Source organism: Lithobates pipiens, unplaced genomic scaffold (assembly GCF_037356315.1).
Source record: "Lithobates pipiens isolate NorthernLeopardFrog02 unplaced genomic scaffold, aLitPip1_a1.2 Scaffold_119, whole genome shotgun sequence".
NCBI classification, from domain to species: Eukaryota; Metazoa; Chordata; class Amphibia; order Anura; family Ranidae; genus Lithobates; species Lithobates pipiens.
The window spans coordinates 417,305-444,211 of record NW_027507706.1 but is presented as its reverse complement, the minus strand read 5'-3'; the positions used below and the strand labels follow the sequence as shown (position 1 = coordinate 444,211).

General features: G+C 46.1%; 1 protein-coding gene across 1 annotated transcript in view; it reads right to left on the bottom strand.

The window, feature by feature from the left end:
* Window positions 1–3,640: 3,640 nt before the first annotated feature.
* LOC143973805 (uncharacterized) overlaps window positions 3,641–26,907 on the bottom strand; it is a 35,186-nt gene continuing 11,919 nt past the window's right edge. Inside the window, exons 5-10 of the mRNA XM_077474662.1 lie at window positions 25,175–25,237; window positions 17,434–17,532; window positions 16,136–16,231; window positions 12,378–12,485; window positions 10,302–10,400; window positions 3,641–9,029 (exon numbers count right to left, since the gene is read on the bottom strand). Coding sequence (XP_077330788.1) covers window positions 8,896–9,029; window positions 10,302–10,400; window positions 12,378–12,485; window positions 16,136–16,231; window positions 17,434–17,532; window positions 25,175–25,237 — 599 coding nt within the window. The 3' untranslated portion in view covers window positions 3,641–8,895. The remainder of the gene's footprint in view (window positions 9,030–10,301; window positions 10,401–12,377; window positions 12,486–16,135; window positions 16,232–17,433; window positions 17,533–25,174; window positions 25,238–26,907) is intronic.

Here is a 26,907-nt window from a genome sequence, read left to right as displayed (position 1 = left end):
ACTGAGCAGGCCAGTGGGGTGAAGCCTGAGAAGTATCTTGAATGCCACGCTAGGGAACCAGTAGAGAAGTGGGGGTGACGCAGCAGGAAGATACTACAGTGAAGATTGGAGGAGCTCAGAAGATTCAGTGGCAGTGAATCATCTAGTCTATTGAGAGAGACTGGGAGCTCAGTGGGATGAAGAACTACAAGAAGTGATTGTAGTGGAAGTGAAGGATCCATTACACTTGTGTTAGAAACTATTAAAGACTGTTGCCATAGGAGACAGCACTCCTACACATGCAGATGTGGCGTCTTGCTGAATGCCTTTCCATGCATGGCTGTCTACCTATAGAAGTCTCCGAGTCTGCCAATTAACATTGCAACTACCTAAGGGTGTCCTGGCTCTAACCCTCTCTCCCAAAGTTCTGTTTAAGATAAATAAAATGTCTTTGCATTCAAGTAGGGTCTGATGCCCATGAATCTAACTTGCATTACACCCACTATGCCTCATAATCCACTCTATATGGAAGGATGCCAGCTATCTTTGGCCCTGGAGGTTCTCATTAGACTAAAGGAGGCCAGGAACCTTGCTACATTTGGCGCCCAACGTGGGGCTAAGGCGTTATCCTTGCAGCAGTCGCCCCCTAGCAACCGGCTTCAGCTTCATCAGGAGTTCATCTGGCTCCATGGGAAGCTGGCAAGTAACATCTATACTTCTAATAGACTGTGTTGTCATGCATACTATCAATGTGGGGAAGAACCAACATGTCTCATTGTTAATGGGAGACTATCAGCCTGGTCTTTTGACACTTCCCGCCAGTGCTGTGAGGGTTAAAACAGACTCCAAAATGGACTCCATTACAGTTTTGGCGTGTCACAGCATGAAGAAGGCGGGCACTACAGTTCCCAGAGAGTATCTGCACCAATCTGTTGGCAGGAGGAGTTCCTGTTCTGCAGAGGAGGATAAAAAAGTGCTGCCACATGTGTCTGATTGTGGGTTAGAGAGACAGATGGCGCAGTTCGTGAGTGAGATGGCGGATTGGTTAAAGTGTGCATGCGGTGTTTGTTTCAGTCTGAGTGATGCAAAACCTGTCCTGACTGACACCGAAATGCGGTATACACCAAAGAATAAGCTTGCCCTGTATATGACTGGAGGCTATGAAGCCTTGGGACTGATATGTGAGAGATGTTCTGGCCTGACCACGTTGAGGCCTTGGATCGTCTGTGGACGTTGTGGAGAGTATCCGTTTGACGTTGTCTCCCCAACTCAACATCCACGGATACTACAGGCCAAGTGGGACAAGAATGTCGCTATCCCAGCTGGGAGTGACATCCAGAGCCCACCAGCATTCACCAGAGTGCAGGAAGCTGCTACCCCTGCCTCAATGACTTCCCCAGGAGCCCGCACACCAATTGCTCCTCTAGTCTGTGGTCTTGCCCAACTGCTCGCCCTAATGTCCAAACCACTGGGGAAAAGAGCTCTGGAATTGGGTAAGCCAGTGAGGCGTGCAAGTAGAGTGCCTGTAGGGGAGGTAATGGGAGGGTCGGTTACTGTATAAATGTCACTGGCAGGGAAGGGATTAACACTAGGGGGGCGATCAAGGGGTTAGGTGTGTTCTAACTGTGGGGGTATGGGACTGACTAGGGGAGGAGAGAGAGAGAGAGAGAGAGAGAGAGAGAGAGAGAGAGATCGGTGTTCATACATAGTCTCCCCTGAGAGAAGCGAGAGAATCACGGGTGCCCAGCGGTCATCACGTCCGCGGGGCACTCAAATCAGCTCCAAGGATACGCTGCGGGCGCGCGCCTCCTACAGCATCTTAAAAGGCAGACGTACAGCTATGACGGCTCACCCTGCTGCAGTATAACTGCGGTGGCCGGTCGGGAACTGGTTAAAGTAGAACTATAAGCAAAACCTTTTTTACAATTTTGGATAGAGTAATAATTTTATTGGTTTATAACCACTGTCAGGTTTCGGGGTTTTTTCGCCACCTGTGTCCCATTGAGGAGATTTCCCTTCACTTCCTGTCCCATTGCCAAACAGGAAGCGAGAGGAAATCCCTGAAAATTAATAGAATTCTTGGGGGACCCCCAGGTCACCAGAACTAGTGTCCTCATTGGAAGACCCCCCCTCTATTACTTTTCTGGGGACAGCCCAAAATTTGGGAATTTCTTTTACTTTCACTTTCAATGATAATGGTAAAACAGGACAATTAGAGAGGATGAATCTCCTTAACAGGGGCACAGACAGCAATAAAACCTGGCAGGGCGTCTAATCCCTCTCTACTTTATCCAAAATTTTTAAAAAAGTTTTGTCTTTAGTTATACTTTAACCAATTCAGCCCTGGAAGGATTTGCCCCCTTAATGACCAGGCCATTTTTTGCACTACGGCACTGCATCGCCTTAAATTACAATTGTGCGGTCGTGCGACACTGTACCCAAACAAAATATATGTCTTTTTTTCCCACGAATAGAGCTTTCTTTAGGTGGTATTTGTTCACCTCTGCGGTTTTTATTTTTTGCGCTATAAACAAAAAAAGCGACAATTTTTTAAAAGAAAAAACAATATTTTTTACTTTTTGCTACAATAAATATCCCCCAAAAAAAGAAAAAAAAATCAGTTTAAGCCGATATATATTCTTCTACATATTTTTGGTAAGAAAAAAAAATTGCAATAAGCGTATTGGCTTGCACAAAAGTTATAGCGTCTACAAAATAGGGGATTTATTTATGGCATTATTTATTTTTATTTTATTTATTTTTTATTTATATATATATTTATTTTATTTTTTTTATTTTTTTTACTAGTAATGGCGGTGATCTGTGATTTTTAGTGGGACTTGCGGCGGACAGATCGGACACTTTTGACATCTATACAGTGATCAGTGCTATAAAAATGCACTATATAAATGACACTGGCAGGGAAGGGGTTAACACTAGGGGGCGATCAAGGGGTAAAATGTGTTCCCTGGAAGGCGTTTCTAACTGTGGGGGGGTGGACTGACTGGAAGAAGAGAGAGAGATCGCTGTTCCTGATCACAAGGAACAGATGATCTCTCTCTGCTCCCCTGTCAGAACAGGGATCCGTTTGTTTACATTGACAGATCCCCGTTCTGGCTCTCGGTGGAGCGATTGCGGGTTTCTGATGGTGGCTGGTCAGTTAATAAAAAACAAAAAAACTGCCGTTTCAATATCTCAGTATTCACAAAGCCACCACAAATAATCCCCGTAATGTGTCCAATATGTTTATTTACTTAGATGGTCGGCACCATGTAGTGGCCATAATACAGTATTTTCCTGAAATACCTAAAGTCAGGAGAAGAACACATTAAGACCACTAGATGGCGCTACCATACGAAATAAATTGGATGGTTAAGGAGATATTCCCCCTCGCAATGCGCCGCTGACTGCAGCGGCGCATGCGCACAGGGGATTCTCGGCTGAAAGTCCGGCAGACGCCGGACCCTGCCGCAAAGGAAATCTCCCGCGCGCATGCGCAGGAGTGACGATATAAAAAAATAAAATCTTCAGCGGGTTTACTACCGCTTTAACAGAGTTTATTCATTACAAATCCAATCCAAAATCATAATAAGATGACACATGTAGAGGCCAGCAAAGGATGGGGGGGGGGTTGGGAAAATGTTATCAAAAGAACTCACGCTAGCTTTTCAGGTAGGTTTTATTTCACAAGAATAAAAAATAAATAAATGTATAATTACAAAAGATCTACAGCAAGTAGTGAAAGATCGCCATCAATAAACATTCTCATATACAATACAAGGGAAGGCATTTAAGAATAAATATATCCACAAGATATAATAAATTATCAAAAATACATTAACATGGAGCACAATTTAAAAACGCTGTAGGCTCCTCAGTGCATTTTTACAGTAAACGGCTTGCAAACAGTTCAGCGTTTGCACACATTTGTAAACAGGAGCTCCTTATTAAATAAAGACGTTCCTATTTGTAAACAGGTTCTACTGATAAGATTCATTTACTGTATAAATTATGTCTATAGTTAGTAACATTTTTCAGTCTAGGAATGATATTTACACAATAAAAATGATCAATTTAACTGTATTTTTGTCTCACACAGACTTACATATCCCTCCAGTTCAACAAAAAACAAACAAACAGGGGCGGACTGACAATTCGGGCACTCAGGCACTGCCCGAGGGCCCCATGCCCCTAAGGGGCCCCATCAGGGTTGCCAACCTCAATAAAAGCAGGGATAGTATGTAAAAATGTGTTTTTTTTTTAAATCCCAAGATTATAGCTGCCCCCCCTCTCCAGTACTTTTTCAGTGTGTGTATATGTGTATTCTGCGTGTGTGTGTGTGTGTGTATACTGTGTGGCCCCATAATCTATTGCCTGGGGGCCCCCTAATCTCCTATTGCCCGGTGGCCCCATAATCTTCTCCTATTGCCTGAGTGCCCCATAATCTCCTATTGCCCGGGGGCCCCATGAGTTGTCAGTCCGTCCCTGCAAACAAACAATAAAACATGATCCAATTTGCTCCAGCAGGGGAATAAATTCCTTCCTGTTTCCCCGAGAGGCAATTGGATATTGCCTGGATCAACTTTACCTATAAATTTTAATATCCAGTTATTATTATTATAATATATTTATATAGCGCCAACACATCGCTTTACAAAAAAAAAAAAAGGATTCTGTTCCTTTAAAGCATGTTATGCAGTACAGTGATGTGTAATTTCCTGGCTGATCCTACCTGGCTGATCCTGCCTGGTTCTGCCCTCCCTCTTGTAAACTGACGATATATCATGGCTGCTGAGCCCTGACACTGTGGTCAGTTTATGTGCCTCCGTCATCCGCAGCATGCTCTTCTGTGTCTCCTGTGTCCTCCCCCCTCCTCTCCCTGCCGCTGGTCTGTGTCTGAGCCGCTCAGCCCCTCCTACCACTGTTCCGAGCAGTGCAAATATTACTGCTCACAAGCACTGCCAGCCCCTCTGCTAGTATAACTTATAGTATATACTGTATGCTGTTTTTGTAAAACATTCATCTTCTAAATACCTTATTCCTAAATACCTTATTCCTATATTCCGCTTTCCACTCTCTTCCTCCAATGTATACACTAGGGAGGGAGGTCACGTGACCGCCCGGCAGACTTCAGAGGCAGAGCTCGACACCTCCCTCCCTAGTATATATATCGGAGGGCGATAGTGACGGGTGGTCAGGTGACCATTGATTGGGAAGAAAGGATAAGGTATTTAGAGGATACATTTTTAAAAACAACATACCGTATATACACTACAGGTTATACTAGCAGTGGGGCTGGCAGTGCTTGTGTGCACTGCCTTAACAACCCCTTTAAAGTAAATAACTCAACACAAAGTTCACTATACGGACCCCTTAGGTATTTATATATGTTCACCATATCCACCTTAGGCCGCGTACACACGGGCGGAAGTTCGTCAGACAATCCGACAGACAGTCCGTCCAAATTTTGAATGAACGGACTTGACCACACACGATGAACAGACAGTCCGCTGAAAGCTTGCGCGATGACGTGTACAGCACGTACGACGGGACTAGAAATACGACGTCCAATACACTGCAATGCAACCTTCGGCCGTGTAAATCCTTTCTGAGCATGCGCCATACTTAGTCCGTCCAACTTGCCTACTCACGAGCGGACTGTCCGCTGAAACCAAGTTTGGACGGACAAAACCAAGTTTGGACGGACAAAATTACGGAAATTCCGAAAGACTTAGTCCGTCAGACTGAAAAAGTCCGCTGAAGCCCACACACGAGCGGATTGTCCGCTGAAACACGGTTCAGCGGACTAAGTTGGACAGACAATCCGCCCGTGTGTACGCGGCCTTAGTCTCCTCTTCTCAAGAGAGAATACATTCTCCACATAGCTGAGATCCTCCATGCCTCTTATCAGTTTGGTTGCCCTTCTCTGCACTTTCTCCAGTTCCCTGATATTCTTTGAGAACTGGTGCCCAAAACTGAACTGCATATTCCAGATGAGGTCTTACTAATGATTTGTACAGGGGCAAAATTCTCTCTCTGGAGTCCATACCTCTCCCAATACAAGAAAGGACTTTGGAAAGCGCCGCTTGGCATTGTATGTTATTATTGAGCTTAAGATCTACCAAAACTCACAGATCCTTCTCCACCATTGACTCCCCATAGTATGATGCACGAATATTCTTAGCCCCCAAGTGAATAACTTGTGTTGATCAATAAAGCTAGATGGGTAGAATTTAGAATGGAAATTCTTGGGAAGGGAATGTTCTAAGAAAGTTTGTTCATTTTTCTAACCATCCGTGGATCAAATCGACATTCATTTTCTACCACACTGAGGAGAAAATGCGACATAGGATTGAACATTTTTCTCAAACAAACTTTTAACAGTGACTGTGGTTTTTGTTTGGTCCATTCTTTCCAAAATCAAAAGTTATGAGCAAACACAAAATGTTGAACTTTGAATTTTAGGAAAAATAGTATGAAAATGCTAAGCCCTTGTACACACGGTCGGAGATTCCGACGGAATGTGTGCGATCGGACCGTTTTGTCGGATATTCCGACTGTGTGGTCTACATCGGACTGTTTCCGTCTGAGTATCCGACGGACCAAGTTTTCCAACTTGTGTATAGAATTCCGATCGGACAATGTGCCACGCATGCTCAGATCAAATTCCTACACCAAAGCTATTGGCTACTAGCGTGAACAAAATCAGACGGATTTGGTTGTCGGAATCTCTGACCATGTGTACAAGGGCTTAGACTAACTTTCTAAGAATTGTTTATTTGAAATTCGATCTATCCATGGCCATCTCAATGTCTGGCACACACGGTAAGTTTCTTGCTTCATTCAACCCAGCGTGATAAACGAAAAATAAATGTGATGTTAGTACAGCGATCTCTCCTCTAGTCAGCACTCACAGAAGTTGAGAGTTCTGATTGGATGGCAATCAGCTACTGGTTTTCCAGCATGCTTGTTCAAAATAAGTTGTTCAAAATAAGCTGGTCTTGAGATTGGCTTCTGTGAGGCTAGGACGTGTACACACGGGCTGATTTTATCCGATATTTGACCCATGTGTATGGGGATTTAGTCAAACATCCACAGGTTTATAAATCCTACAGGGCTATAAGTCCCACTAAAGGGTTGCATATTCTGTGACAGTGTGAGGCCCTGCCAATGAAAATGCAGGAGAAAATGACACAGGATTCGCATTAAGTCTTAATGCGAAATTCCAGACTCGTTTCCGAGTGGAGAAAGCTGTGTTTTCTCTGGATTCTATAGTCCTGCATCGGGGCCTGGAGCTTGAAGGCTCCAAAGTGCCTTGGATGGGACAGAACCCTCAATCCTTTGTCCGAATTTTACTGGATGGCAGCAGCCAGTGTGAGTGCACATGTGCAGGGTCAGTATATACTCAAGCCTGAGTATAGTTCAGAGCTCCCAATTTGGAGACAGCTCCCATATTGGAGACAGGAGGTCTCATCCAGGGGTCAGAGGAGCCCCAGCCAGGAGGAGTCAAGAGACAGGAGGTCTCACCCAGGAGTTGGAGGTACCTCAGCCAACAGTCAAGAGATAGAAGGTCTCACCCAGGGGTCAGAGGAGCCCCAGCCAGGAGCCAAGAGACAGGAGGTCTCACCCAGGGGTCAGAGGAGCCCCAGCCACGATGAGTCAGGAGACAGGAGGTCTCACCCAGGTGTCGGAGGCACCTCAGCCAACAGTCAAGAGACAGGAGGTCTCTGAGGTTTCAGAGAAGCCCCAGCCAGTAGTCAAGAGATTCATCTCAGGAGTCGGGTGGGCTTCTATCCAGAGGCCAGAAGTGGACCATGCAGCAGGGTCCTGCAACTAAAGGCTAAGTGAACCAGGAGAGCTAGGCAACACAGTCAGAGGGTCTGGTAAGGAGAGTAGTGGTTCTGCTGACAAGGAAGCCAGGTGGCGTACTGATTTCAGTTGACTTTTCATGTTGATGGAGGAAACCCCTGCATGGGCAACTAATGCTTATGTGAACTATACCTTTTTTGTTCAATAAAAGTGGGCTTGCCATGCCCTAAATACATATTTGGACTGGCGCAGCTCATTATGAAAAAGCACCTGCCACTTGAGAATAAGCACCTCAAGACCACAATTCCTACTGCCAATTTCATAAATTCACAATAACTGGCTACACTACTGGAATGTTAAGTCTCCTGGGATATCTGGACACTCACTTCAAGAGGATTATTAATTGTCATGTTTCATGAGGAACTGCACCCTTATGTGCTTCTTTCTATGAAATGTGCACAGATATGTGAATTCAGCAGGACACTTCCACTATAGGCTACTTCAACTACAGTATATCCTAAATATAGAGCAGAGTAAAGAGTGAAGGAATGGTATTTTCTGTTAGGGGAATTGGAATATGAAAGTGGATCTGTTGCATTGCCCTGCATTTAAAATTTGTCTAACAAGGTGGACATGCTTATTGTACATAAATTGTTGGGTGAGGCAGTAATGGAACATTATGCACACAGTAAAGGCCAACTCCAGTGGTCGTGTGAAGTAAAACAGACATCCCCATAATGTCCGTAACGGTTAGCATTCAAGGCATTCAATAGGCAACTGGAGGGAATTGGTCGCAGTGGAGGTTGCGTTAGCCGAAGATTAGGCAAATCCTCTCAAATATACGGATTACAGTTAAGTAAACTTAAAAAAAGGGATGTTTGGTTGCCTGAATCCAATATTTTTATACATACCCTGCTGCATTACTTTAAAATGTGTTTTACAATATTAAAAAGACTAAAAAATATACTGTAGGTAAATAAATATAAAGTCAAATCCAGTTATTTTGTGCTAAGTTGTTCAGCTTGGAGGTCTAGTGGTCCCTAAAGTCTTTTGAAGGCACTTAGTAGACAAAATGGAAAAAAACAATTCATCCTCTATGGCTTGTAATCATGGAGCATCTTCTGGATTGCTCTCCATTTTTTTGGATGTTTCTCCATTGTGTGGAAAGTGATCATTGGGAGGATTTGTCTCCATCATGTTACTGTGCTCAGTGGTCCCTTTATTGGTCGTTTGTGAAGAGCCTATACAGAAAAACATTAAAAAAGACATCAAAGCTGTGAGTTTGAAACCAAGAACCAGAAATGTCTATCTTATAACCTGGAACATATTTTAAGTAGGACTAGAGAAAGCTTGCCCCTTACTATAATTGTAGACTGAACTGTTTCCATTCTTGACCCTGGTCACCCCAGAAAATAATCCACATCACGAACAGCATTCATTTGATATCTTGAATTTTCCACAGTGGAGTCAGGGATTTTCCAGTTTTACTTCCAAGCTATTTAATGATATTTTTAATTTACAAGGGTATTCTAGTGGGCCCAGTTATCTGACGTACTGCCAATCCAGGTTGGGGATTGGTCAGGGCTCTTCAAAATACTACCTCTCCTCTCCTCCTTCCTTCCCAGAAGATTCCAGCATGTTCTGGAAAGAAGTGGGAGGTCTCAGGGATGCTACCTGTGAGTCACCCAGTTCTGCCTGAGTCACTCCCAAACCTGAAATTGAACTACTCTACAGAAAACCTAACTACTGTAGCACCCTCTAGTGTTGCTACAGTAGTTTTTGTTTTTTTATTATTGCCTTCAATATTGCTTTAGCTCTAATAGATATGTAGATATAATAAGGGGTTGGATATCAGGGTTCTAGAGGCCTGCAGAGTAACTCCAGACAAGAAGTGGACCACTAATGTTCTCCATTATCAGCCTACCTTACATCTAAACATTAAGTAAACCACTGCAGATTCCCAGCACCTATGGGCAGGACTACAGCTTTCTGGCAATAAATTGTGTGCAAATTCCCTCCCACGCTACAATATTTTTGAGGGAAGGCCTGAGGAGGGAGGGTGGTGCTAAAAACAGTGAACACCCTGGATGTAGTTTCATAAGTTTAGGTTTAGTTCATTTAGAAGGTGAGGATACCAACAACCATATTGATTGGGCTAGCAAGAGAACCATGGGCAAAGCCTGAATGCTATAAGGAGAATTTGAGTAAGATGGGACCCTAGAACCTACTTAAAGGCAAAATGTTTATGATGTTCCCAACCTTTTTTTAGCGAAGTAGCACTTTGGATGTGTACTTTGAGCCTGTATGTTCTATGGCAGTGATGGCGAACCTTGGCACCCCAGATGTTTTGGAACTACATTTCCCATGATGCTCCACTACAATGCAAGGTACCAGAGCATCATGGGAACTGTAGTTCCAAAACATCTGGAGTGCCAAGGTTCGCCATCACTGTTCTATGGGAACACATGTAAAGCAATTGTAATAAGAAACCACTTGAAAAGTAGAGTACTTACTGTAGCGGTAGGCTAGGAGGCACAGGATGAAATGTGTGACCAGAAACATCACAAATGTAGCCAAGAGGTACCCTGTCTTCTGACGATCTATTTCACCGTCTGTAAAACATGAATCAAAAATTATTAGAGATATTCTATTTTTTATATTCTACCACAATCCTAACTAAATGTGATTTGCAACTTTTGACTACAGGATCTCCAGAGCCCCGGGGGACAAACAGGACAAGAAGAGTCACTAGAACTCAGTGATAAAATACAATTAAAGTGGGTTTTAAAGGCTCAGGGGTTTTTACCTTCATGCATTATATTTTATTCTATGCATTCTATTTTACCTTCATGCATTCTATGCATTTTATGCACATGAAGGTAAAAAACCTACCTACGACAGCTGAGATTTTCCCAGGTCTTTCATTCCTCATGGGCTGAGACAGCAGCAGGAGCCACAGTTCACTATCATAAGTCATACTATAGTTGTTTCTAAATTAAAATATATCTAGACCCAAGAACAAAATGATATTTAATGGCAGATAACAAGTGCTTATATTTGGTGGCTGCATTCATCTTCAACAAAATACACTTCCCTATGCAAAGAAGATGAGAAGAGAGAAATTTGTAGCCTAAATCAGGAGAGCTACCAGAGATACAGTACAGTGAGCGAGTGTTGTGGTTAGCACTCTCACCTAGCAGTAAAAAGGGTCGCTGGTTCGAATCCCAACCATGACACTACCTGCCTGGAGTTTGCATGTTCTCCCTGTGCCTGCGTGGGTTTCCTCTGGGTACTCCGGTTTCCTCCCACACCCCAAAGACATGCAGGTACGTTAATTGGCTTCTGTCCAAAATTGGCCCCTAGTATATGAATGGGGACCTTGGATTGTGGGCTCCTTGAGGATAGGGACAGATATGAGTGTGCAATGTACAGGGATAGGGACAATTGTAGACACTCACTCAGGATGGACTGGTGTTTTTATTCAACCTTACTAACTATGTAAAGGAGAGCCACCAGAGGTACAGTGAGTGAGCATTGTCTCCTTAGGACAGGAAGTGTGTTACTGGAAAGATCACCAGGGGAACATAAAAAGAGCCTGATATATAGGAAAACTAATGCAACCAGACAAGGGGTGGGCAGGAGGGATGGCTGCCCTGGGCACCATGACACCATGGGGCTCCACAAGGAGATTGGAGGAAAGGATTTGTGTTGAGAGCGGGAATTTGGTAGAGTGGCAGGGGTTAGGAAGTTTTATAGGTGATTTGGGAGTGGGAGTGGGTGGGATTTGGGGAGTTTGTGCTAGAAAAGGTAATATGTTAGAGGGGGGAGGGAATGCGTGCTAGGAGGGGACATTTTTTTGAAGGGGGGTTGTGCTAGTAGGGAAGTTTTGGGGTATTTGTGCTAGAAGGGGATTTATGGTAGGGTGGGGGAGGGGAAGGGGGGATTTGGAGTGGGGTCAGGGGGATCTGTGCTCGGAGGGGGAATTTGAGGGGTTTGGGGCTTTGTGCTATGAGGTTTTTTTTTGGGGGGGTTGTGCTGGGGGCATTTGGAGAGCGAGGGAGAAGTTGAGCTTAGGGGAGATGGGGGGGTAGATTTGTGCTGGGAGGGGGATTTCGTCAGTGGAGCAGGTTTGTACTGGGAGGAGGGGGATTCTATGCAAATTAGTGCTCAATTTTTTTTTTGGGGGGGGGGGTTGCTTACATAATGGGCATATACCTTGGGGGGTTGCAATTTAGCATGTTCACCCTGGGCTCTAGATGACCTTGTCTCAGCACTGCAACCACCACCCCATCCAATGACTGGTAGGCTGCAATATGTTACCCTATTGTTTTGGGGTTTAGATACAATTTATGTATCTGAACAGTGAGAATGTTTTTGGGACATAACATATTTAAATTCAAATTCCCACTCCAGAAAAAAAAAAAACTTTTTTAGTTCTGGATTCTGTAGAGCAGAGTAAAGAGTGAAGGAATGGTATTTTCTGTTGGGGGAATTGGAATATGAAAGTGGACCTGTTTCTTTGCCCTGCATTTAAAATTTGTCTAACAAGGTGGACATGCTTATTCTATATAAATTGTTGGGTGACTTACATGTGAGGCAGTAATGGAGCACTATACACACAGTAAAGGCCAACTCCAATGGTCGTGCGACGTAAAACAGACATCCCCATAATATCCGAAACTGTTTGCATTCAAGACCTGGAATGTAATACAAATAAAACATTTATGATAATTATGAAAGAACAGACCCATAGCTAACAGATAAGTTATATATTCTACTATTCAGACATTAAAAAGTGTTAAATCTGTCCTCCAGCCTTCCCTTCATTCTTGAAAAGTTGTTCATACTCCTCTCCTCTAGCGGCTTACTCTGATTTCACCATGTGCCTTAGAAGCTGCGATAAGTCAGATAGAGTCCGCCTCATTTCCTCACTCCCCGGCCTGACTTTCCCTGGCCTGCCCTTTTAACTCATTTGATTATGGGGTTTTTGAATAATGGAGCCTCGGCATCAGATGTGGGCATTACCTAGGGTTGTTTTCTTTGAGATAGAGCATAAGCTTAAGCATGCCCACTCATCCAAAAATTAAGAACAAAATTGAAGTTCCCCCAACCAACCCCCCACCCCCTTCCTGAGCCATACCAGGACCCAAATCCCTTCAACCTGGCCCCAGCAAAGCACCTTCTCTCCATGGTGATGGTGACAACAAGGGCCTCTTTACCACAACCCTGACCTGGTGGTTGTGTGGGTCTGCAGACATGGGGCTTATTGGAAGCTGTACTGCTTCCATATGCATTCAAAAAAAAAAAAATCTAAAAATCATAGTACACACATTATATATATATATATATACACACACACACACACACACACACACACACACACACACTCTATCTCACAAAAGTGAATACACCCCTAAGTGAAAATTTCCAAATTGGGCCCAATTACCAATTTTCCCTCCCCGGTGTCATGTGACTCGTTAGTGTTACAAGATCTCAGGTGTGAATGGGGAGCAGGTGTGTTAAATTTGGTGTTTTCGCTCTCACTCTCTGGCAAAGAACTCTCTCAGGATCTGAAAAAAAAGAATTGTTGCTCTACATAAAGATGGCCTAGGCTATGAGAAGATTGCCAAGACTCTGAAACTGAGCTACGGCACGGTGGCCAAGACCATACAGCGATTTAACAGGAAGTTTCCACTCAGAACAGGCCTCACCATGGTCGACCAAAGAAGTTGCGTGCACATGCTCAGCATCATATCTAGAGGTTGTCTTTGGGAAATAGATGTATGAGTGCTGCCAGCTTCACTACAAAGGTTGAAGGGGTGGGGGGGGTCAGCCTGTCAGTGCTCATGCCACACCCGCACACTGCATCAAATTGGTCTGCATGGCTGTCATCCCAGAAGGAAGCCTCTTCTAAAGATGATGCACAAGAAAGCCCACAAACAGTTTGCTGAAGACAAGTGGACTAAGGACATGGATTACTGGAACCATGTCCTGTGGTCTGATGAGACCAAGATAAACTTGGTTCAGATGGTGTAAAGCGTGTGTGGCGGCAACCAGGTGAGAAGTACAAAGACAAGTGTGTCTTGCCTACAGTCAAAAAGAGCAAAAACACTGCGCTATTCAAATGTGTAACCAGTATACAAACAGCAGCTAACACAACATCTAGGTGTGCAAATGTGACATAATAAATTTTGTGAAAAACAGTGTAGCGCTTATTTGTTTTTACCACATTACAGTGTGACCAATGTAGTTAATACATGTATTAGACTATGCAAAGAAATAAAAAAACACACATTTAAACATTCATTGCTGTATGTGCAAAGCTAGAATGTCCAGACAAATATATGAAAAAATGTGTCCAAAGAAAAAATGGAACAAACAGCATGGAAACAAGTGAAGAGTTCTCCGAATTTTCCAAAGTATCTGTGTGTGATACGATGAAGTGAAAACAGTCCTACACCTTCTCCAAGGAATAATCACACAATCACCGCGTGAACCCTCCACCACATAAAATGGGGGCTTACCAGATTTAGTAGATCCTACTCAAAATTATATTTGGAGGATCATATATGCTTGTAGATATACATAGGCTGTTTTTTTGGGGTGTTGTCCTTTTCTGAAAGACTTTCAAGTGTGGCTATTTCCTCTGCGGTATGTCTCCATCCACATAAATCATCATAGGTAGTGGGATAGATATAAAGGAAGAAAGCAGGGACCACAATAGTGTAACTCCGTTTTTCGTTTCAAGTAATTTAATAAAAAATTATCAAACTCACGTGTACAAAGAACATAAGCGCTTTTTCAATAAAATCTCAGGCTGCAGTGAAGTCCCGACGCGTTTTCGTCTTAAGCAGACATCATCTGCCTACAGTCAAGCATGGTGGTGGGAGTGTCATGGTCTGGGGATGCATGAGTGCTGCCAAAACTGGGGAGCTACAGTTCATTGAGGGAACCATAAATGCCAACATGTACTGTGACATACTGAAGCAGAGCATGATCCCCTTCCTTCAGAGACTGAGCCGCATGGCAGTATTCCAACATGATAAGGACCACAAACACCCCTCAAAGATGACCACTGCCTTGCTAAAGAGGTTGAGGGTAAAGGTGATGGACTGATCAAGCATGTCTCCAGACCTAAACCCTATTGAGCATCTGTGGGGCATCCTCAAACGGAAGGTGGAGAAGCACAAGGTCTCTAACATCCACCATCTCCGTGATGTTGTCATGGAGGAGTGGAAGAGGACTCCAGTGGCAACCTGTGAAGCTCTGGTGAATTCCATGCCCAAGAGGGTTAAGGCAGTGCTGGAAAATAATGGCGGCCACACAAGATATTGACACTTTGGGCCCAATTTGGACATTTTCAAATAGAGGTGTACTCACTTTTGTTGCCAGCAGTTTAGACATTAATGGCTGTGTGTTGAGTTATTTTAAGGGGACAGCAAATGTACACTGTTATACAAGTTGTACAGTCCCTACTTTACATTGTAGACAAGTGTAATTTCTTCAGTGTTGTCACATGAAAATATAGAATAAAATATTTACAAAAATGTGAAGGGTGTACTCACTTTTGTGAGATACTGTATATTAATATGAATTTATGCAGCGCTTTACATATACATTATACATTTACATCAGCCCCTGCCCTCAAGGAGCTTACAACCCTAAGTCCCTAACTTACATTCATACATTCACATACTAGGAACAATTTAAGCAGGATCCAATTAGCCTGCAAGCATGTCTTTACAGTGTGGAAGGAAACCGGTGTACCAAGAGGAATCCCACGCATACTCAGGGAGAACATGCAAACTCCAGGTAGTGTCATGGTTGGGATTCAAACCAGTAAACCTTTTGCTGCTAGGTGAAAGTGCTAACCACTATACCACTGTGCTACCCTCATGGGAAACTGTCTTTTCTGCCATACATGGTTGTCCTTTCCTTGAGTCTTCGACATATAAAATGTCTGTCTTTCCTAGTTGGTAGAGAATCCCAAGTCCTATAACTCCACAGGATTCATACAACCTTCCACAGTGCTCCCCATCCTCCAACTAAAGCCTCATCCCCTACAGGGCACCAAATCTGTTGCACAGTCCCATAACCCCCACCACAAACCCTATCCCCCTCACAGTGACACATAGCCCCATCCAAAACCTTCCAGCAGTTTAATACATATTTGACAATCTCATACTTTTACTGTGTGAGTAAAAACGTAATGATTTACTGTTGGGGCATGAAAGGTTTTGGAAGAATTTACCAAGCCTTGGTAGAAAAGATTGAGAACCTCTGACTTACACTATCATAGTACAAGGCTCTGTGACTACTAAGATTCCTATAAAGATCAGTAACTCACCTTTAAATGTCAAACACACCAAGTGTGTGTATTCAACAGCCAGGATCACCAGACAGACAATGGCAAAGGTGAGGAAAAATGGATTGTATTCATATACTGCAAAAATAAAGAGGAATCATATAAAGTCTTTATTAGTAATTGTAATAAGCAGAAAACAATAGGCATCACATAACGAGTCCGTCGGACAATTCGATCGTATGTGGGCTCCATCAGACCTTTGCTTGGCAAAAATCTGGCGGACTTTAGAAATAGAACATGTTTTAAATTTTCCCGCCAGAACTCTGCTGGACCGAGAAATCCGCCCGTGTGTATGCTAGTCCGGCAGACAAAAACCAATGCTAGGGCAGCTATTGGTGCAGATGGATGAGGTTGGTGCAGATGGATGAGGATGGTGCAGGTGGATGAGTTTAGTGCAGGTGGAGGAGGTTGGAGCATGTGGAGGAGGTTGGAGCATGTGGAGGAGGTTGGAGCATGTGGAGGAGGTTGGAGCATGTGGAGGAGGTTGGTGCGTGCAGGTGGATGAGGTTTAAAAAGGGAGATGAGTTTTGAGAAGATAGATGTGGTTGGTGCAGGTGGATGTGTTTGGTGAAGGTAGATGAAATTGGGGCAGGTGGATGAGGTATGAGATGTGTGCTTGTAAATGCTGGTTATCCATATATAAAATGGAACAGCATATATGGCTCAGTATTTATTATACCATTCAGAATAGAACAAATTTTTATGCCAATATGTAATATAGCATATTGTTTTTTTTTTTGATACAGCATGATAAACCAATGGTCCTGTCACAGTGGCATTTCTAGGAGGCGTCACCGGCAGTACAATCACTTACAGTACATTTTCTCCAATGTGCATCACTCTCCCGCCGGCCAAAACAAGAATCTTACTAGGGAAGGAGCAGTGAAGGAATGACCCCTGGCCAGTTAGGCCGGCAAGTGTGTGACACTGTAGTAGAAGGTTGGAGTGGGTCCCAGGCCAAGCTGTACAGTTAAAAGATCAACTCCAGCCAAACATTTTTGACTTGTGTAGAGTTTGAAAAGTTGTTTTTTTGTCGTGATGCTTGCCCAGAGTTTTACTTCAAACTTTGTTTGGATGTATCAAGAAAACAAACCAACCAATCACATAGGAAAGTCTGCAAAGGTAAGAAAATAAATCTCATGCTGGAAAATAATTACCTTTTTTTTATAGGATTCATTATGGTTTCTAGAACAAGCATGTTATCATTCGTATTTTTCGAATTGTGTTTGTACAATATACAAATGTATTGTTTAATCCACCAAATCTGGATGACCTCTTACCCGGGATGAAGGATGACACAACGCTGACAACCTGGCAGACCAGAGACAGAATGCCATTTACGGCAAAAATCTTCTTTACAGCTTTCTGGAAGTGGTCACCTGGAAACACAGAACAGGTCCGGTCAGGTCTGATTCCCCAGTGTGATTAAAATCATTAGCATGACCCGTGCAGATAAGAGGTACACCTCCTTTTTACCCAACCTGCTGTCCCATTGTTACACCCCACACCTGTTCCCCATCCTCTTACCTATAAGAATGAGACCACACTTTCTTTTTGGGGTATAACCGGCCACAGCAGCCTTTTATTTACAAAATATAAAACATGTATCAAACTTCAACCATAAATAACAAACTTCAGAAATATCAGTTTTTACCCGGTGGTCTTGTACGGCACTTCCCCAAATAAATGTTCTACTTCTACACTGCGGGCTGGTTAACGTACTGGGCCTCCGGCCGTGATAACTTCAGCCAGGAGACAACTCACTACCCGTAGTATCCACCTTTCCATCCTCCGCTAACCCGTGTTAGCTGTAACCAAGGGAGCCCATGTCCCTAAGGAGTCTCCCACACTTCCCTCTCCTGGGTCAGTTACCACCATACAAGACCACCACCACCGCCTCACTGAAAGCTGCCATGATGAATCCTCCAGCACACCTAAAAGGCAAGAAAATTAGCAGGAGACAGAGCACCAACACTCAGGGAGGGTGGGCGAGACATTCCTCTCCTTCTCTCCTCAACAAATGCCGCCTGTAACTCTTCCTCTTCCTTAACCACTTGAGATCTGCGCTATAGCCGAATGACGGCTACAGCGCGGATCTCCTTTTCCGGGACTACGTCTATTGACGTAGTCCCGTGCACGAGCGTCCTGCGTGCCCCCTGAGGGGCGCGCGCGGCGCGCTCTGTGATCGGCGAGTCCATGAGACTCACCTGATCACCGATCCGTGCAAGGGGTCGATCCCGACCACTTACCATGTGATCAGCTGTCAGCCAATGACAGCTGATCATGTGATATAACGGAGCCGGTAATCGGCTGTTATTCCTCCTCGCGCTGACAGCGCGAGGAGAGAAAAAAAAAAGCCGATCACCGGCGGCCGTGATCGGGACATCAGTCCCGATCACGGTCAGCCCTGCCAGTGCCCACCTGCCCCCTGCTTTGCCTGCCTAAATAAAAAATGTGTCCCCCCTGTCAGTGCCACCCAGCAGTGCCCACAGTGCCACCCAGCAGTGCCTACAGTGCCACCCAGCAGTGCCCACAGTCTGCCTCAACAAAGGTGCTGCACCCCAGTGCCACATATCCGTGCCCAGCAGTGCCGCCCATCAGTGCCACCTATCAGTGCCCATCTATCAGTGGTACCTATTAGTGCCACCCATCCGTGCCACCCATCTGTGCCATCTTATCTGTGCCCGTCTTTGCCCATCAGTGCCGCCTTATCTGTGCCTATTAGTGCCGCCTTATCTGTGCCTATTTGTGCCGCCTTATCTGTGCCTATTAGTGCCGCCTTATCTGTGCCTATTAGTGCCGCCTATCAGTGCCCACCAGTGCAGCCTATCAGTGCCGCCTCATCAGCGCACTTCAATGAAGGAGAAAAATGACCTGTTTGCAAAATTTTATAACAAACTATTAAACATGATTTTATTTTATTTTTTTTTGCATCTTTTTTTGTTTGTTTAGCAAAAAATAAAACTCCCAGCTGTGATTAAATACCACCAAAAGAAAGCTCTATTTGTGGGAAAAAAATGATAAAAATTTCATTTGGGTACAGTGTTGTATGACTGCGCAATTGTCATTCAAAATGCATCAGCGCTGAAAGCTGAAAATTGGTCTGGGACTGAGGGGGGGTTTAAGTGCCCAGTAAGCAAGTGGTTAACCAAGTTAAAGCCTCCTCCCCTCCAGTTCTTTTTCTAACCACCCCCCTTTTACACTTCCCTCTTCACTAACTTAACCCCTGCTGTACCCTTTCCTCAGTGTCATGCAGGCCCTTTCCCTACTTTCCGCTTCGCTCCTCTTATTCCCGGGCCTCTCTGGATATCCCTTAAGAAAGCTTGCTAATGGCCATATAAAAACTGCCTTTAAAATGAACATAAATAGTACTTAGCAGAAGTCTGGCAAGCAGAACACATAAATCTTGATATGATAAAACTACCATTATAACACGTGATGAGTGAATGTACAGTATAAATAAATCATGATTAATTTAATACCACAAATGTCTATGCTATACTGTACAGCAGGCAAAATAGTCACATTACAATGTCTACAATGTCTAATGCCCGATACACACTAGATACACTCAAGATTTGATAGACATCAGACAAGATATTGATACTCTCTTTTCCCTCATTCACATTTTCATCCTCTTGCTCATGGGTAATTTTGTTACTCTCTTTTGTCCATCACGACCTACGTACACCACATCATTAATTTCCTCACTTACTTGAACCTGTGCACCTATACTCCCATGGACACATTCATGTTATTCCCTTCAATCTGCACATCATTTAAGAGGACATTTATTTTCATATACCTACAACACAGCACGATTCGTTTTTTTGTTCATCACTTTTACTGTTTTTCTTGGGGTTCACTATTAAATTTAAATTCCTTTGTAACAACATTTTTATTAAGTATACCCATAATCAACATTTTGTCCCTAGATATATTGGTTTCAACAATCACTACACATCTCATCTTTGGGAACACCCTCTTATGCTGGTGCATTTCTTTGCCTTGCCTGATATCGCATCCACTCTTATGCCGCCTCAGTTCCCGTGGAGGGAGTGTGTTCCTGGCCCGCCCTGCGTCCACAGCCGCACTTGCCGTCCGGACTGGTGAGTCTGCCCTGGCTAAACCATTTACATGTATCAAATCCTCATTAATCTATTTTTATCTATATGGTTAGTATATTATTTATATATATTTTACTTTATTCTATAGGAACTTTGTGGTAGCATCAGCTCCTGATGAGTGGGGAGACACCCACAAAACGCGTCGAGATTTTGATTTGATGTCCCAGTTACATTTTATCCAGAACCATATTTATTTCATTATGAATTGACTCTTTAATTACACATCAATTTTTATTTTTAGTGGATGCATACTTACCATGTGGGTATACTTGTCGATGTCGGGCTTGCTGTCATGGGCACCACCATGCCACACTATTCATTTATTTCATTTACTATTATCATGTGTTGTTAATATATATTATGTTTTACTGTATTGATGCCTATACATATTATGAATTTGTTCTATTATTCTTTATGGTCTTCTACTGAACAATCAATAAACATCTAAACATGGTTAAAGTGGGAGTCCGCCGTTTTTTTTTTTTTAAAAGCCAGTAGCTACAAATACAGCAGCTGCTGACTTTTAAAATGATGACACTTACCTGTCCAGCACGCCCGCGATGTCGGCACCCGAAGCCGATCTCTCAATCGTCTCCCGGGTGCTGCCGCCATCATCTTGGGTATGGGTATCAGGAAGTGGAGCCTTTCGGCTTTATTTCCCGGTTCCCTACTGTGCATGCGCGAGTCGCGCTGTTCAATAAGGATGGACCCGCTGCCTCTGGGATCTGTGTGTTTCCAAGCAGGCAGCGGGGGACTTTCGGAAAGGGGCGTAGATCTACGCCCCTTTCCGCAGAGAGCTATCCCGGAAGTGGGTGCAGATACCTGGATTATCTGGGAGGGTTCCAATGAGCGGAAGGTCCACTTTAGGGTGGACCTCCGCTTTAAAACTCACCTCCACTGTCCAAGTGCTTCATTTAAAGTCCCAAACTCCTTTTTATACGTACCGATTACCGGGATAGAGGCACGTATCCAGGCTTCATTTAAAGTCCCAAAACTCCCCCTTCTTGAAGATATTGATCGTATGTGTATTCTCCTTAAGCCCCATACACACTATCAGTTTTTCTGCTGAGTTTTTCCTTCAGATTTACCAAAACCATATAATATGAGGTCAAACCTTAGTTTCAATTTGTATACAATCAGGCAGGCCCTTCCACTACATGGTTTTGGTAAACCTGAAGAAAAAAAACTCAGCAGAAAAACTGATAGTGTGTATTGGGCTTAAGGAGAATACACATAAGATCAATATCTTGTCTGATATCTATCAAATCTTTATTTCATGCAATGCAATAATATGCACTGAACTTATTCTCTCTGGAGAAGAGACGCTTGAGAGGGGATATGATTTCAATTTACAAATACCGTACTGGTGACCCCACAATAGGGAGAAAACGTTTTCGCAGAAGGGAGTTTAACAAGACCTGTAGCCACTTATTAAAATTAGAAGAAAAGAGGTTTAACCTTAAACTATGTAGAGGGTTCTTTACTGTAAGAGTGGCAAGGATGTGGAATTCCCTTCCACAGTTGGTGGTCTCAGCGGGGGGCATCGATAGTTTCTTGAAACTATCATATAAGTACTTGGCCCCTCCACGGTGACGGTCCCCGGCACTAGGCCCCTCCACAGTGACGGTCCCCGGCACTAGGCCCCTCCACAGTGACGGTCCCCACCACTAGGCCCCTCCAGGGTGACGATCCTCACCACTAGGCCCCTCCACACTGACGGTCCCCACCACTAGGCCCCTCCACACTGACGGTCCCCACCACTAGGCCCCTCCACACTGACGGTCCCCACCACTAGGCCCCTCCACACTGACGGTCCCCACCATTAGGCCCCTCCACACTGACGGTCCCCACCACTAGGCCCCTCCACACTGACGGTCCCCACCACTAGGCCCCTCCACACTGACGGTCCCCACCACTAGGCCCCTCCACACTGACGGTCCCCACCACTAGGCCCCTCCACACTGACGGTCCCCACCACTAGGCCCCTCCACACTGACGGTCCCCACCACTAGGCCCCTCCACACTGACGGTCCCCACCACTAGGCCCCTCCACACTGACGGTCCCCACCACTAGGCCCCTCCCCACTGACGGTCCCCACCACTAGGCCTCTCCCCACTGACGGTCCCCACCACTCGGCCCCTCCCCACTGACGGTCCCCACCACTCGGCCCCTCCACACTGACGGTCCCCACCACTAGGCCCCTCCACACTGACGGTCCCCACCACTAGGCCCCTCCACAGTGACGGTCCCCACCACTAGGCCCCTCCACAGTGACGGCCCCCACCACTAGGCCCCTCCACAGTGACGGCCCCCACCACTAGGCCCCTCCACAGTGACGGCCCCCACCACTAGGCCCCTCCACAGTGACGGCCCCCACCACTAGGCCCCTCCACAGTGACGGCCCCCACCACTAGGCCCCTCCACAGTGACGGCCCCCACCACTAGGCCCCTCCACAGTGACGGCCCCCACCACTAGGCCCCTCCACAGTGACGGCCCCCACCACTAGGCCCCTCCACAGTGACGGCCCCCACCACTAGGCCCCTCCACAGTGACGGTCCCCACCACTAGGCCCCTCCACAGTGACGGTCCCCACCACTAGGCCCCTCCACAGTGACGGCCCCCACCACTAGGCCCCTCCACAGTGACGGTTCCTGGCACTAGGCCCCTCCACAGTGACGGTTCCTGGCACTAGGCCCCTCCACAGTGACGGTTCCTGGCACTAGGCCCCTCCACAGTGACGGTCCCCACCACTAGGCCCCTCCACAGTGACGGTCCCCACCACTAGGCCCCTCCACAGTGACGGCCCCCACCACTAGGCCCCTCCACAGTGACGGTTCCTGGCACTAGGCCCCTCCACAGTGATGGCCCCCACCACTAGGCCCCTCCACAGTGACAGTCCCCGGCACTAGGCCCCTCCACAGTGACAGTCCCCGGCACTAGGCCCCTCCACAGTGACAGTCCCCGGCACTAGGCCCCTCCACAGTGACAGTCCCCGGCACTAGGCCCCTCCACAGTGACGGTCCCCGGCACTAGGCCCCTCCACAGTGACGGTCCCCACCACTAGGCCCCTCCAGGGTGACGATCCCCACCACTAGGCCCCTCCAGGGTGACGGTCCCCACCACTAGGCCCCTCCACACTGACGGTCCCCACCACTAGGCCCCTCCACACTGACGGTCCCCACCACTAGGCCCCTCCACACTGACGGTCCCCACCACTAGGCCCCTCCACACTGACGGTCCCCACCACTAGGCCCCTCCACACTGACGGTCCCCACCACTAGGCCCCTCCACACTGACGGTCCCCACCACTAGGCCCCTCCACACTGACGGTCCCCACCACTAGGCCCCTCCACACTGACGGTCCCCACCACTAGGCCCCTCCACACTGACGGTCCCCACCACTCGGCCCCTCCACACTGACGGTCCCCACCACTAGGCCCCTCCACAGTGACGGTCCCCACCACTAGGCCCCTCCACAGTGACGGCCCCCACCACTAGGCCCCTCCACAGTGACGGCCCCCACCACTAGGCCCCTCCACAGTGACGGTTCCTGGCACTAGGCCCCTCCACAGTGACGGCCCCCACCACTAGGCCCCTCCACAGTGACAGTCCCCGGCACTAGGCCCCTCCACAGTGACAGTCCCCGGCACTAGGCCCCTCCACAGTCACAGTCCCCGGCACTAGGCCCCTCCACAGTCACAGTCCCCGGCACTAGGCCCCTCCACAGTGACGGTCCCCACCACTAGGCCCCTCCACAGTGACGGTCCCCACCACTAGGCCCCTCCACACTGACGGTCCCCACCACTAGGCCCCTCCACACTGACGGTCCCCACCACTAGGCCCCTCCACACTGACGGTCCCCACCACTAGGCCCCTCCACACTGACGGTCCCCACCACTAGGCCCCTCCACACTGACGGTCCCCACCACTAGGCCCCTCCACACTGACGGTCCCCACCACTAGGCCCCTCCACACTGACGGTCCCCACCACTAGGCCCCTCCACACTGACGGTCCCCACCACTCGGCCCCTCCACACTGACGGTCCCCACCACTCGGCCCCTCCACACTGAAGGTCCCCACCACTAGGCCCCTCCACACTGACGGTCCCCACCACTAGGCCCCTCCACAGTGACGGTCCCCACCACTAGGCCCCTCCACAGTGACGGCCCCCACCACTAGGCCCCTCCACAGTGACGGCCCCCACCACTAGGCCCCTCCACAGTGACGGTCCCCACCACTAGGCCCCTCCACAGTGACGGCCCCCACCACTAGGCCCCTCCACAGTGACAGTCCCCGGCACTAGGCCCCTCCACAGTGACAGTCCCCGGCACTAGGCCCCTCCACAGTGACAGTCCCCGGCACTAGGCCCCTTCACAGTGACAGTCCCCGGCACTAGGCCCCTTCACAGTGACAGTCCCCGGCACTAGGCCCCTTCACAGTGACAGTCCCCGGCACTAGGCCCCTTCACAGTGACAGTCCCCGGCACTAGGCCCCTTCACAGTGATGGTTCCTGGCACTAGGCCCCTTCACAGCTTCTTCAGCATCTCCTCGTGGCCAACCCGATCTGTCTCCTGTCCTGATTGGCCATGAGGAGAAGCCGGAAGACAATAGCGAATATTAATTTGCTATTGTCATAAGTGGATGGATTCGTGGAGCAGTGCTCTGCGCCCCGAGCCAAAACTTTTTCAAGCCAATTAGAGCCCCATACTCTAATCGTGTAGCTTGTAAAAAAAAAAAAAAGCTCATATAAAAAAGGTAGGGGATGGCGCCCCTGCTCCCCTAATGGACCGGCTGTTGTGACTGTTTTTTTAAACCTTGTATATAGTTAGCCAAATAATAAGCAGACAATTGAGTTTTTCACAAAAGCATCGTGGAAATATAGGATTCTTACTTTGGATGAATTTTGCAGTCCTTGAACAGCACGACACCCTTCTACCATTCCTCTTCTTGTTGGCTGAAATAGAAAAAAAAAAGCTCTGTATTTACGGTCATAGACAGCCTATCACAGAAAGGCTTACTGTATAACTTGACCCTCCTGCTAAAGATAAAAGAGTAGTATGACACTTATGCCTTGTACACACGGTCGGACATTCCGACCACAAAATCCGTCAGATTTTTTCAGACGGATTTTGTCCGAAACTGGTGTTGCATACACACGGTCGGATAAAGTTGTCGGAAAATCTGATAGTTCGGAATGTGGTGACGTTCGTTGCGTACGACAGGACTACGTTGAGGCTAGTAGCCAATAGCTTTGGTCTCGTAATTTGATCTGAGCATGCGTGGCACTTTGTCCATCAGAATTCTCTACAAACAATTGGAAAAAGTAGATTTTTTGTCAGAAAATTTTAGATCCTTCTCTCAAATTTTTTTTCATTGGAATTTCTGATGGAAAAAGTCCGATAGAGCCCACACACACGATCGGATTTTCCGACAATATAATCCGATCGGACCTTTTCCGTCTGAATTTCCAACCGTGTGTACGGGGCATTACAGTATAAAAACGTATTATAAGAAACAAGAACATTTTTCTCCACTGGTGATTAGCGACTTTTTTTTTTTTCCAATTGCATTTTATTTGTGCAAAGGCTTCTTTTTACTGTGAGGCCCTACAGGTTTATCACTATAACCACATTTTTTCTTGGTGAAAACTTCATTCATATTGATGGAGCACCAACAGTTGTTCTCATAAATTTACAAATCCCTGGAAAAGCGTATTTAAAGTTCACAATTTTTGCTGCATCAACACCAAAAAACAGCAGGTTTACAATACACTGAGCAGCAAGCCTCAGAATTTCACCAACAAAATTATTTGTAGTGATGAGACCAACACTTTTTACCATGACAGGGTCACCTGTCGCTCATTGGAATGGTGTCAAACTACTATACTTAAAAATCTCCATAGGCAACTCTTCAACATTTTTTACACGTTACATATTTAGAGTTACAGAGGAGGTCTAGCACTAGAATTTTTGCTCTTGCTCTAATGTTCGCGGTGATACCTCACATGTGTGATGCGAACATCATTTACATGTGTGTGCAAGACTTACGTATGCATTTACTTCTGTGTGCAAGCATGGGGCAATTTAATCTTTTTTTTTTACACTGTCCCTTTTATTTATTTTTTAATTTAATCACATTTATTCCTGTAAACATCCATTGTAATAGAAATAAGGGATGACAGGTCCTCTTTATGGAGAGATCTGGGGTCTATAACACCCCAATTCTCTCCTCTACCTTTCAAAACAAAAGATCCTCCTAGATCAGCGGTCTCCAAACTGCGGCCAGATGTGGCCCCTTGCTTGCCTTTATCTGGCCCTTGAGGGAGTATTCCTGCCATGGACACCAACAATAGGATACTATTCCTCCCACTGACAACAATAGGGCACTATTCCTCCCACTGACACCAACAATCAATTACTATTCCTCCCACTGACCCCAATAATAGATTACTATTCCTCTCACTAACAGTTACAACAGGGTACTATTCCTCCCACTGACACCAACAATAGGGTACTATTCCTCCCAATGACACCAACCAACATTAGGGTACTATTCCTCCCAATGACACCAACAATAGGGTACTATTCCTCCCAATGACACCAACGATGGGACATTGTTTACTCC